This window comes from Lycorma delicatula, chromosome 9 (assembly GCF_047948215.1).
Source record: "Lycorma delicatula isolate Av1 chromosome 9, ASM4794821v1, whole genome shotgun sequence".
Taxonomy (NCBI): domain Eukaryota; kingdom Metazoa; phylum Arthropoda; class Insecta; order Hemiptera; family Fulgoridae; genus Lycorma; species Lycorma delicatula.
In genome coordinates this window covers 9,193,476-9,207,972 of record NC_134463.1, presented here as the reverse complement: position 1 = coordinate 9,207,972, position 14,497 = coordinate 9,193,476, and the positions used below count along the sequence as shown (strand labels likewise).

General features: G+C 29.2%; 1 protein-coding gene across 6 annotated transcripts in view; it reads left to right on the top strand.

Moving 5' to 3' along the window:
- The window catches only part of lqf (epsin homolog lqf), a 119,766-nt gene that overhangs the window by 42,744 nt on the left and 62,525 nt on the right, over positions 1 to 14,497 (top strand). For 5 of the 6 annotated variants that reach the window (XM_075375654.1, XM_075375651.1, XM_075375649.1 and 2 more), the window contains exon 3: positions 2,684 to 2,956. The exons of the other annotated variant lie outside the window; for it this stretch is intronic. In XM_075375654.1, coding sequence (XP_075231769.1) covers positions 2,897 to 2,956 — 60 coding nt within the window. In that variant the 5' untranslated portion in view covers positions 2,684 to 2,896. The remainder of the gene's footprint in view (positions 1 to 2,683; positions 2,957 to 14,497) is intronic. 6 annotated transcript variants of the gene reach the window in all.

Here is a 14,497-nt window from a genome sequence, read left to right as displayed (position 1 = left end):
CCAAATGTTTTAAGGTAAAATTAAATTTTATTAATAACTGAACAATTAAATTCAATATTTTTGTATTTTACTTCATAAACTATATATGCAATCAAATCAATCATAAGAAAAAAAATTTAATTACCCAGAAAATCACTAAGAGTTGAATTAATATTTAAAATTGAGAATACAAAGCTTTTGTTTCTTCCAAACAAAACTATAAATTATTATCTTGAATTTTAATTATAAAAGTATGTTTTAATTGAAAATGTTTACAATATCATTTTGTTTTAAATGATTTATATTTAGCAGTATTTCTTTACATGATTCATGCAAAAGGCCTAAATTATCTGTCAGTTATATTTAATGGTGTCTCCTTGTTTTTTTAATAATAATTGTTTGAAAAAATATCTTGAAGGTTTTTGTTTGAAAATTTTGTTCTTCATTTTTCATGTATTTCCCATGATGAAGTTTAACTAAATTTTCTAGAATAAGTCTTTTGCAAAAATACTGTATTAGGGTATAAAATTAAAAATGTAAGTGAAATAGTTGAAGCAGCATTGTCATGTTAGAATATTCAAGTTAATGAAGGGATCAAGTAGTAATAAAAACAAAATATTGTAGTATTATTAGTAAGATATATAAACAAGCCACTAATAAATAATACATTTCATCGTAAAACTTTTCAAATACCAATTTTAAGTGAAACTGAATTGAAGTTAATTGTACTATAGTTATGTGGGTATCTGTTGTACGACCATTGGACAGGTAGGATACAGAAATCTAAATTATGTAAAGAAGTGTTTATTTTATTGTTAATGTTTTTATTATTTTTGTTGCATTATCTTGTCTTACCAACAGACTATTTGAAACAAATTAATTTATTGGCTCACATTTCTCTTCTTTTCTCACTGTTGTCAAATCATCTTCTCATTGGCTCATAGGATACTTCTTTAGTCCATCCTTCCTAATTAATACATTTGGGTTTTCTTACTATTATTCTTCCAGTTTTGCCTTTACTCTTATTTTGTTGTTTGCTTTTTTCTTTTATGATGCTTCCTAGGGTTGAATTTTTTTGCTTGCTTTGAAGTTCCAGATTTGTCCTTTTGAGGTGTATATACTCATTTAGTAAAAAGAAGTCTTACCACCTTATCCTCAAAGACCTTCAACTTTTATTTTGATTTTTTGCTTTGTGTCCATGATTCCATCAATTTTTATAGAACCAGCTTTATAATTATTTTATACATTACATAAATGTATTACATGAGTTATTAATGTAATATTATAGGTATTTATAGTTGTAATTTATAAAACATAAAAATTAATTTTAAATTCGTTCTTCTCTTAAGAAAACCATATAATTTTTATAAAATGATATATCAAAGTTATGTTTATTTTATTGTAAATTGTTTAATTTGTAAAAGAAAAATAAGGTTTTTACATTTATTTTGTGTGGTGTAATTTATTGTCTGTTAAATTAGCTTAATAAATAATTACTTCACTATATGAGTAAAAACGTGTTATTGCAAGATTCAGAAAAGTAGAATCTATATTTAAGATAAAGGCGAGAAGAAATTTTTGTTTCGTCTATTCAGTCACACTATATTTTGCTGTTTGTCTTTCATAGATTATCTATCATCTATACATTCCAGAACAGGTCTTAGATGTTTTTTTAATTTTTTTATAAGGTCCTTCAGTTTTTATTACATGGCATCTATATTTCAAATATTTCATATTTTTTAAGTGGCATCGGCAGTAATGGTCATTAGCTGCAAACAAGTGTCAACAAGTAATTAAACAGCACCAAATTTTGTTAACTAAGTGATCTAGGAGAACCATTTTATTAAATGTGGGTTTGGCTATTTCTATTACCTTTACTTAAAACCCTTCAATTTATAAATTTTATTCCTTGAGATGTTCCAGATATTACAAAACCACCAGATTCTAAGAGCTTCAGTCTACCTTGTTATCCACATTTAATTTACTTCTTATTTAGTTTTACATTAGTTGCAATTTTGTATTACTTTTATGAAGCATTCGTTACCACGCTAGAAGTAGTTATCAATCTAAGTAATAATGCAATTTGTAGAAAATAATTTTAAACTGTGTTATTGGAAGGTAAAATTTTAAGCTGTGCAAATGATAGAAAAGTCAGTATTGTCATTTTTAACATTTTTAGATTCGTATCATTTCATAATTTTTCTAGTGAATTTTTGGAACAACTTTGTTTCAGTTTTTTATGTTCTCATTGTATGTTTTATTGGATAAAATGTCTTATAGCATTAATAGTTTTACTGTTAGAATGTACTGTTATCTAAAGCCATTAAAAATAATTTCACTGTATTAAGCTCTTCCTGTTAATATGTATTAATCGATGTTTTTGTTGACTATTCTAATAATGATTAAGGTCATTGAGTAGCAAAATCATTATTAGCATATATGATTTTTATTTTATAGTTAAATTGATGAAGTTTAAGTTATGTTAAAAATATACATATTTGTTTCTTTTTTATTTTACAAAGATTTTTAAAAAATGTACATTTTAAGATTACATTTGTTTACACCTGTAAATTAAAACCTGTATAAATTAAAAGTGTTTTTATTTTCTAATAATTAAATAAAATGAAGTGTGTGTTTCAAAGGTCATATATTGACTTGATGAAATTATAAAATTTGGTAAGCTATTAATTTCTTATTATTACAGGAAATTTAGAAAAAAAATGTTGATTTTTCAAGTTAACATAATATAAATAAACACGCATCTATTTTTTTTTATAAAATCTTTAATATACTCTGCTACCTATATTATCTACCTATTTGTCAACTACTGCTACTTGTTTATCAACATATATTTATAAACGTATATTTATTACGTAAAATATATTTAAAAAGTTATTATTGGTGTGAGGATCTACAAATGAATTTAAATTTTGCTTTTACAAGTGGTGTAACTGGAAAAAATAATTCACGTAGTAAGGTAGGCTGTGTTGTTTGTTAATAATAATTTTATTAATTTGTTTATTTTATTTTTATTAATTTTGATTTCCACTAATGTTTCTTACTTGATTTATGTTTTCTTTTATCTTTCTCACTGTTCACAATGCTTTGAGTTTTAAAGAAATCTTGGATGCATGCAAATTTTTGTAACATTTATATTTATTTTTTTATTTCTGTACAGTATAAATTATGCAAAACTTTTATAAAATTAAACATTCTAAGATTTTCAGAAATTTCTCTCAGACTGTTATAATTTAATAGTGTGCTTCTTTTTTGCACGCATGTGCATGTGTTACAGGCTGTTTGTATTACTTCTAAGATAGTTTTAATGGTTGATATTGAATTACAGTTGCAATGTGTAATAATTTTTATAAACTGCTTTTTTAATTAATCGATTTAAAAACACACAATCTTCAGGAAAATATCTTAATTATACGTAATGGAAGAACAGAACTAGCTTAAAGTTAACCCTGTACATTGCAAGATACACTGACAATTTTGGTTTGACTAATTCTATATTCTGCTGAGCACATTTTATTTGATGTCAGTTTTGTTGTTTATAATGTTATATATAAATAATACATTAAAAATACTGAAGTTTAGTAGAAGCCTGATTATTTGGAATTACAGGATAATCCTTGATTTGGATCAGTGAAAATCTAGTTTAATCAGAAGTTGAACTGTAAATATATTATGTTTTGTAGTTTCATATTCCATGATTTAACCTCATTGTTTCTTTATTGGACTATTTATAATTTTTTTTACCACACATATAAAAAGCTTACGATAAGAATAAAAATGCAAAGTCAGACTAGGATTTGATGAACCTTCAGATGACAGATTGAGATAATGCACTGTACCACAGAGGTTGGCTTTATTTTTTTAAATACCTGATTGTCTTCTAACGTTTGCTGTCTATTATAATATGTTTTATATAATCAACATCAAATAAAATTTGGGTGGTGACCAGTTTCCTGCCACCTTCTTAATTAGTGAAATAGTTTAGTGCACTACTTCTTATTTATGTTTAATTTGTAGCTACAGTGCCTTTTAAATAATTTGAACTGATTTAGTATCAGTTGTTGGATTTGTCAGTAGTTGATTAGATTCAGAGTAGGCTAATGATATGTATCTTGCACCTTGATGTAGCTTTTTATTTTCTTTCCCTTAAAACAGCATATACCCATACTGGGGGCAACCATCTGCAGTATTGTTCAGATTGATCAAAGGTAACCAGTTAGCAGTTTTAATGTAGCTTTTATAGTCTGATTTCAACCTTACTTCATATCATTTAATTTTCAGTATCCTATTCACTGAGATATCGTCTGACTGAGAAAACAGCAGTCAAGTGATAACTGTTTGCAGCTATTGGTAAATCTAAAATACTGTTTACAGTATTAAGTTTTGTGGTTAATGATTAAGAACTATTATTAAATTAAAAATTTGATCTTTTGGAAGAGGTTTGCTGTCTGAGTATACAGGTACAATAAATATGGATGGTCACAGGTTGTTCTGTTTGTAATGGTCTCATATTTTTTTCACCTATCATTTCATTTCTTTGTTAAAATAGATCTGTTGGATGTGTTCTTTTCCTTAACAATTTGTTATGTTTAGGAATGGTTTTTTAGTGTTGATTTTTCTCATATCTGCCTTCTACATTTTCATCATTTTTGATCTTAAATATTTTATATAGTAAATATTTTTTTAAGGATCTATCCATCTTATTAAATGTTTAACTGTGTTAAAGCTTGATGAATTAATGAAGTTAAATATTTTTACTCAGAAATTATGTATGTCATAGGAACACATAATTCCCCTAAAAATGAATATACCACTTCTTTAGACAGGTCGTTATATTAAAGTAAATGTGATGTAAACATATTTTTTATTACAGTAACCAGTTGTAGCACTGGAGGGGGACCATCATGGAATGTAACCTTGCTCGTACTGATTGCATATGAGTCACTTGTTTTGATGCCATTACAGCCACTTGTTGCTTAGCAGCCATGAAAGTAAAATGTATGTTTCTCATATTTTCATCGTTCTTGAGCAGAGAAATGGATTAAATTCTTTCAGAAACTTGGTGTCGCACAATTAGAGACGATAAGAAAGATTCAGATAGCTCTTGATGATCAAGCTATATGTGTTAGAAAAGTTAAAGAGTGGTTTCACCATTTCCAAGGTGGCCAAACATATGTTGAAACTGACGGATGCTCTGGTTGACCTTTCACCAGTAAAAATTTTGAAAAAATGAAGAAAGTTTGACAGATGGTGAAAGATTGTCAAATAACAATTAAAGAGCTTGTGTGTGAAGTAGGAATTGCATTTGGCTCAGTACAATCAATTTTAACAGATGATATCTGAATATGGTACTTATCATTAAAATTTGTCCCAAAAATTCTCGCTCATAAACAAAAAGAAAACTGAGTGAGAGTTACACAAGACATGCTGGAATGGTGAACATAATTTTATGAAGAAAATAATGACTGGAAATGAAACATCAGTTTGTGTTTGACCCTGAGACGAAGACACAATTATCCCATTAGGAAACTCCAAGTTCTCTGTGGCAAAAGAAAGCTAGGCAATCGTGAAGCAATGCAAGTGTCAACTGACATTCTTTTTTTGATTATAAAGGCGTATTTCATTACAAGTGTACTCCTCAAGTACAAATTGTTAATAAAGAGTACTACATAACTGTTCTTCGTTGGCTAAAGATGCTTTTCTATGAAATAGACCACAGCTCTAGGAAACTGACAACTGGAAAATTCATTATGACATGTTCCAGCACATGTATCATAACTAATCCAGAGATTCTTAGCAAAACATGGGATTGAACAACTTCAGCAGACTCCTTAATACATGTGTTTCCCAGTGATTTTTGGCTTTTTCTTAAGCTTAAAATATGCTTAAAGGAAAAAGATTTGAAGGTAGAGAAGATATTAAAAGAAATGTGTCAAGAGGATTTAAGGTGCTCACCAAAATTTATTTTTAGAAAATTCTTCCAACAATGAAAATGATATAAGTGTGTTAGACAAGAAGGGGCCTACTTTGAAGGGATAAGTAATTGAACTAAATAGATATTTTTGTTTTTATGAGCCAAGGTTGGATACTTTTTGTTCACCCAAGTATATTTCATTTTATAATGCTTAGAAAAAAAAATCTTTATATTTTATGCATCTACTTTTTACTAGTTTATGTTTAATAATTTTATTTGAAAATTTCATTATATAATGAAATAATTTAATTCAGTTGGTTAAAATTACCTAGAGTAATTACTTCATTAAAGGAAAGTTGAAAATAAGTTATAATATTAATCCTGTTACAATAATTGTATTTGCAAATAAGAATTTATTGTTCTGCAACGACTTTTTAGCATGCGTTATGATTGTTATTTCCACCTATACAGTAAATAAAATATTCATTTCTTTTCATGCAGAAAACATTTTTTTCATAAATTGTTATTTATTATACTCTTAAATATTCTATTTTGACATAAAAGTCAGTATTAAGTACTGCTTAAGTAGAATATTTAAAAAGGTATAAGCAAATGCAGTATTGCTTTAACTGTAGCAGTACAGTATTTCAAAATCACAAACAGTGTGTGAAATATTCATTAAATATTACCAGTAAACAGTGAAACAGAGTTTTAAAGTGTACATATTAAAAACAGAAATTAATAAAAAGTAAAAAAATGTATAAAATATATATATATATATATATATATATATATATATTTCAAATAAACTAGTAAATAAGATGGTTAAGAGCTCATGTATGAAAAAAGTTGTTTTTTGATGTCTATTATCGGAATCTTGAGGTTGAAAGGAAGTAATCTTTTTTTTAGTTTCTGAAATTTCAGTTTGGTAGATTTATAGTATTTCAGAGTGATAAAATATTATGTTGTGCCCTAATTTTTAATAAAGTACAGTCATATTGTGTAATAATCTATTTACAATTTTTTACATGATAAAATATTATTGCTATTCTTATGAGCTGTTATTTTGAGCTCTTATTATTCTCTGCACAAAAACAGAAAAAAATATAGTAACCCAGAAAAGAGAGAAAAACGGTATAATTATTTTATTTTTACAATTTATATGAATATTGTAAAAAATAATTACAACAAATTAAATGAACCCCACCAGACAAAGAATGTAATTGAAATGAGTTACATACATCATTTTTTTATTATATTGTACATGTTAAAATCAAAATCAGACTCATAGATATTATGTGTTTAAAGCAAACACCACGTGTAGATTGTTAGGAGTATGAATATTAATACATTTTATTAGTGCTGGAAATGCAATCTAATTAGATAAACAATATTTTTTGTGCTCTGTAAAGAACATAAGTATTAAGTTATATGGATTGTACATTAAGAACATAAAAAAATTTTTTTTGTTCTCCCTTCTTTTTTGAAGAAATGCACTCTGCTTTGTGCAAAAAATTATTGTTACTAATGAAACAATTTATGCTTTATAAGAAGAATATATCAAAAATACATATCACCTGTATTGTTACTGATAGGAGAACAATTAGTTGAAAATCAATAAAAATTTTATTTCTACAACCGTCTACTGCATTCCTCATGGTAAGTAGAAATTTAACAGATATTAAACATTTTTGAAAAATGTATCCGTGTTTCCTTATAATGATCAAATAATAAAATGGCTTTCTGTGATAGGACATTAAGTAATAAATCTATGATTAATATCCCATTTATAGATACCACACTGGGACTGATACTAGTAGCAGTTAATAATAATGATTTATTAATGAGCTTATTAGGGTATAGGTTTCAATAAAACAGTGTTATTTATTGAACTATTGAAATTCAATGTTTAGTCATAAGAAACTATTTTGTGACATAGTATCTAATTACTTTTAATCAAATTTTCATTTTTTTAAGTTATACTTATTATAACAGCTTTTCATTTTTTGATGAACAATATTTTGTTGATTCCGTCTGTATTTATATCCATCTGTTTTCCATCTGTCTGTTATATTTGACAATTATTTTTTTATCAATATTAAGTACATGCAAAATTATTCAACTTTATGTTCTGTGAGCATGTTACAGGATTATGTACAGTTGCTGGTCATATCATGAAGTATGCAGGTTGTTAGGCGGATTTTCCCCAATCGCCATTACACAGTTTTTTCTGGACATGCAGTTTTTGAGATAGGTTGGCCAAATTGGTTTGATTAATTAAGGCTTGTATCTGGAGTGTAGGGCCATTAATGATGTATGCCATGCCTAATATGTCTGTCCCAGGTATGAAGCTGAACATACCAAAATAGTTAGAAAACTTTTGAGGATCAATTCTGGTTTTGATCAGCAAGTTAATTAGAAAATTGAAAGGGAATAGAACATAGTTGCTGGTTTCCTGAGATTCTTAACCCTGCAGATGATGGCTGAGGGGGTCTGACGTGGATGTATTATGCTGCTCTTATGGTTGTTTAAATAGAATAGCCACCTGGGCGGCTAGGGGCTTACCTAGTTGTTTACTTCACAAAAGATAGGCGTTTTGACATTGAGCCTTGTTTGCTGTTAGAATGAGAATGGATGTGTTGAGAACTCTGTGATGGAGTTATGGTATGGAAAGGTGTAGATGTTGATCTCACTCTCAAAAGCAGACCAGAGCAGAGAGAGATAGAGTATGTTTTACATTAGAAGCTTATTAAATCTTTGAATTTATTTCTTGATTTTGAGCAAATGAAAAAGATTGCAAATGAAAAGAGTAAATTCAGTTATAGGACAAAATGGTCATTGTTGCAATCACACCTGTTTTGTTGGTATGAGAATAGTATTTTTGGTGTTTAAAAGACTCAGTCAAGTAATGATTTGAATGCATAGTCTAATTGAAGTTAGATATGGGAAGAGTCTGTGTAAAACCTTCTATGTTAGAGGAAGGTGCAGCAGGGATTACACTCTGCAAATTAGATAATTTGGTAGTTGACGGTTGTAAATTGGTGGTAGGTGGTCATGGTTAGAAGAAGCCATATGAAGGCGATATTAAGTTGTGTAAATACACTGATGGAAATGTCTGCATAATTGCACTGATGGAATGGCATTTGCATCGGTGGCATCCTGACAGTCGAGTGGCCAAACTGATGACTAATGCGTTATCAGGTTTAGAAGGTCTAAAGTGCAACCTTTGGTAATGCCCAATAGGGCTAGAAACGGCCCTGTGGCTGTTTCAGATCAGGAGGTGTTGTGGTGATCAGGATCACCACGAGGCCTTCTTTTACGTGGGTCAGGATGGTCATATCCTGATGAATTGTAAATATATATAATCATTTGTCAGCAAGATTGATTTTCTATTTAGAGATGACCTTTAGCTTATAGATTTTTTGAATAATCTAAGTTAACCTACCAGTTTTATTAAATTAAAAATTTTATTGAAGCTTTTACTGCCCTAAATTAGTGTAATCCATTAATTTATTATTTTAACTGTTTTTCTTGCAGTTACATTTATTGAATTTATGATAATGTTGCTGTGACTTTTTTCATATACACTGCTTTCTGTTTTCAGTTAACAGTTTGATTCATAGCAAGTATAGCAGTATATCAGAATTTAACATGTAAATTATAATATAGAGAACTCTCAATATAGTTCAAATTGCCACTGAGTGTAATGTATGCATACCTCTCTAACATAATATATACACTGACTGCTGATAGTTGTCTGTAATGTGAATAACCCAGTGTAATAATTGTTCATATTCAGCAACTGTCCTAAAACTGACCTTGTGTAATTCTTTGCCAAAAAATAGTTCATTCTTTAATATATGGTTAAATTTTTATTAAGGTAAAATACTAATAAATTGATTAATTTATTGCCATTTTTCCTAAACTGAATATCTATGTACAGGAAGTACACCGTGAGGAATATTTAAGTTTTATATTTGTCATTGATGTTTAGTGTGTTATCATTTTATTGTTAATACATGTGCTTGTTTGTTTAATTTGTGTATATATGTTAAAAAGTATTTCTCATTTAAAAAAATAATAAGTAAAACTGTTAATTAGTTTCTGTTAGATCAGTTTCTTAATAAGTAAAAAAAAGTAGCGGTGGTCGGTTGATGATCAGCAAGTATTTTCCTTTTTTTGAATATCCATATTTAACACTAAGTTGTGAAGATATTTTATGTTTCGTTGTGTAAATATTCTTCAGTTTTATGGTTTCACTATTTCAGCTGTTACAGTGTCACTGTAATTTAATTTATCATTTTAAGTATATATTTTTTATTAGTTGTCATTCACCTGTGTCTACTTTCATTATGTAGACTAATTCAATTTATTAGTATGATGATGAAATTGTTTATGAAATTAGATGAAGAATTCTGCCGGTACATAATGTTTATTAATTTACATTTATTATTAGTAAGTAATATTATAATACTGCTATTAATTTTCATACTATTGATTTTTTTAAATAATTTTATTATTTTACCTTTAATAATTCTTTCTATATTAACAATTTCATGAGATTAACAGTCAGAAAATTTGTTTGAATTTATAAAAAATGCTACCATTAATTAATAGCTAACACATTGTCTATGTAGCATTTGGTACTTGTTCATTGTTTGATAATTGATACTTACTATGGGTTAATTCTTAAGGTGGCCGATCTACTCCCACCCTACACTGATTTTTTAAAAATAAAATACATTTTTCTATTTGTGTTAACAATGTTTGTACATTGAGTTTAATCTACCATTAGAATCTTCTGATTAACAGCACTCAGTCAAATTTACCATTATGAGTAGAGATATAAGTATTTTATTTCAAAGTAATCTGTTTTTATTAGCATATGATTTTAACATTTGGTTCCAGGATGGTGAAGAATATAAATATTCATTTCATGTTTTTTGGTTGTTTTAGTTTGCTTGATTTTTTTTTTTTAACCTCTGGGTATTGCTTCAGAGGATGAGATGAATGACAATTTTTGTAGCGTATGAAAATGCCATGCCTGACCGGTATTTGAACCCAGGCTCGATATTACCTGTAAACATCTTAATATTGATTTGAAGCTATTCTTCCTTTCTGTTCTGTGCTAATTTTCTAATTTTAGAAGATGTTCAAGAGAATATATTCTGGTGTCGCTGGGAAGGTTGGTAAGAGGCAGCTGATTGTTAATAGTTTTAAAAAGGGCTGTTTATTGAGTTTATTTTCTGTAATATTTTTCCTGCTTGTGACAGTGTGCTTTTGATTTCCATCTGTTTTGTTTGTCTTTTGTAATTTTACTACCTAGATTTAAAATTCTACAATGTCTGGTGCATTATGATTCCTTTTTACCATTAAATGACTTAATTATTATGTTGCATTCCATTGTCATTGTTCTGTTCTTATTTATTTTAGAAAATATTTCTCTTCTAGCAGCAAATCTGTACCAAGTGATAAAATCCATACAATCGAGTGTAGACTTTTTTATTTTGGTTTTTATCAAAAGAACAATGTCATCCGTGAATCATCATAACATATTTTATCTTTGATGGTTGCTCTGCTCTCATAACTTGTCTGTTTTCATCTTCTATTTTGTCCCTGTTTTCTTTTTTTGCAGGTTGTATATTCATTTCTGCAATTTAGTCTAATTTTCCTTCAAATTTTAAACATTGCTTTATACTACATTATCAAATTCTTGTTCTAGAACTACTGATCCCATGTTAATGACTGGCTTTATTCTAAATTTTGTTTGCTAATATTATTCATAGGGCAAGAATGGTCTCACTTGCAGGACAAGTCCTTTCAAAAACCAAACTATTACATCTGGTTCACCTTCCACCTTACATGAGAAGTTAGTGCATTAATTCTCACACTTATGTGCTTTACTTTCTTTGATTTATTAAAAATGTTTTTTATTGTACTTCTCAAGTCTCTTGCTGTTAATTTTCTATTACTAATTTATATAGCCTGTTCAATCCTGCTTGTACTAAACGAGATAATAATTCTGGTGGGATGTCAATTATCCCTTCTGCCTAATTTTTGTATTTCTTTATGCACAGTCAAACTGTTTTTAAAACAACAACCTTTTCTAATATGTTTCTTTAAACATCATCTGATAAAGCGATCATTTCCTCAATATATATTAACTTCATGTATTCCTGCTTTGTGACAGGTCTTTCTTTTTATTCTCATTTACTAGAATTACTACTTTTTTTACATTTATACTTCTGATTCTAAATCTACCTGATTATCCTTCAAGATAATTCTTTGGGTGCTCTTGTAATAACATAATTTTTATCTTAAAAAGGATGAAAGGTTTTCAGTTATGCTTTTCCTTTATCATGTTGTCAGAAGACGGAAACTTGGTTTCTCATTTTTGCACTTAGTGTTTGACATCACCATCTGACTGAGATTGCTTACCGTGGTTCCTGATTTTGAAAATAGTAATGTTACATCTGCATCCATAAAATGTAATTGTTTGCTCCAGAAGTTTGTTCCCAAGAAACCCACCTACTACTGCATATTTTTCAGACCTAAGTGTTCTTGAACAGAGCCCCTGATTGTCCAATGTAAAAGTTTGAATTTTACTTCTAAATCTTCTGTTACTTTGAGATTGTTGATTCAAAAGGATCCTCCTGTGTCATTCACCCATTAGAATTACTAAACTGTTGTGAAATACTATGTTGCACCTGCTGAGCACTTATTTCATTTAATTAATAACTGTTTCAAGTTAGATGAATTTCAGTTAGTGTTTGTATCTTTTTCTCACTAAAATCAAACAGCAGATTGCAACTCTTCTTTCATGCAACACAATCTAATTATCAACTCTAACATACTTTGAATTAATCGACAGATTTTCTAGCTGGATTAAACTACTGCGGATTACAGCTCTCTGCCAATGTTTTAGTAAAAATTGCAAAACCCCTGATAACAAATTTACCGGACATTTAACCTATCAAGATTTTTCTGAAGCTGAAACTACATGGATTAAACAAGCACAACAAGCCTTTTGTTGAAGATCTTTATTGGCTTAAAAACAACAAGGAAGTAAGTAACAGACTTAAATCACTGGCTCCCTTCATTGATGAAATGGGAATAATCAGAGTCGGAGGCAGGTTAAATCTAATCACAAGCATCCTATACTCCTCCCGTCAGACCATCGTGTGACCAATTTGATAACGCTACAGGATCACTTTAATACTTTACATGCTGGTCCTCAAGCACTCCTTGCAAATGTAAGAACAAAGTTTTGGCCAATAAACGGAAAGGTTTTAATGCGTAATATTGTCAAAAATTGTTTCAACTGTAGAAGAACTGCACTGAAAACTGCAAACATCTTATGGGAGACTTACCTTCGCACAGAGTACAACCATCTCAACCATTTGAGAATAGTGGAGTGGACTTTTGTGGACCCTTCCTTTACAGAAGAAATTATCAACGGAAGTCTTTACCAAACAAGGCGTACGTTGCTCTTTTCATTTGCATGGCTACTAAGGCTATCCACTTAGAACTGGTTCCAGACCTTACAACCAGGAAATTTATTGAAGCCCTTGAAAGGATGGTATTTAGGCGAGGCGTTATGAAAAACCTTTATTGTGACAATGGAACCAATTTCGTTGGAGCGAAAAATGAACTGAAAGAATTGCAACAACTATTGGATAAAATAGTTACACAATTACTCACTTACAGCAATTGAATTCGTTTTGTGCATCAACTGGCATTTTATTCCACCCCCGTGTACCCCATTCTGGAGGGTTGTGGGAGGCAGGAATAAAATCAGTCTGGGAAACCATATTTGCTGTACGATGAATTAGAAACCTTATTAGTTAAGGTAGAAGCATGTGTTAACTCTAAACCTCTTATTCCTCTTTCCAGCAATCCTAATGATCTAAGTTCGTAACCTGCTCATTTCCTTGTTGGTAAACCCCTATGCTCTTTTCTAGTACCAGATTATACTCCACTCAATACTAATAAATTAACAAATTGGCAGCATACCAACCAAATGTATCAAAATTTTTGGAAATGTTGGTCAAATGAATATTTGTCTACCCTTCAACAACGCCATAAATGGGCCAAAGACTTTCCATCACTAAAGCCAGATGCGTTAGTACTCATTAAAGAAGACTTTAGGCCACCTCTTCATTGGGAGTTGGGCCGTATCATTAATTTGCACTAGGGAACTGATGGCAAGGCTTGCGTTGACACAGTAAAAACTTCTAAAGGATTAATAAAACGACCCCTAGTTAAACTTTGCCAACTTCCTGATGTATCTTGAAGCCTGCGCCTTCAGCGGGGGTGGCATGTTAACGTTTTGAATGTCATGTAATTAATAAAATAAAATGTGATTTAATAAAATATAAATAATATAGGTTAGTTATTAGTAATACATTTGTTTCTCTCTCATTGTTGAGCCAGTCGACTAATGACAGAAGCTCCGCACAGCTGTGTGTAAAAACGTAGTGTTAAACTTTTTCTGTTAAACTTATACTTTATGTTAAACTTTTATACTTATGCTACAGCATATTTTACTAACAATAGTAATTAATTAATCTAAAAAATACAATTAAT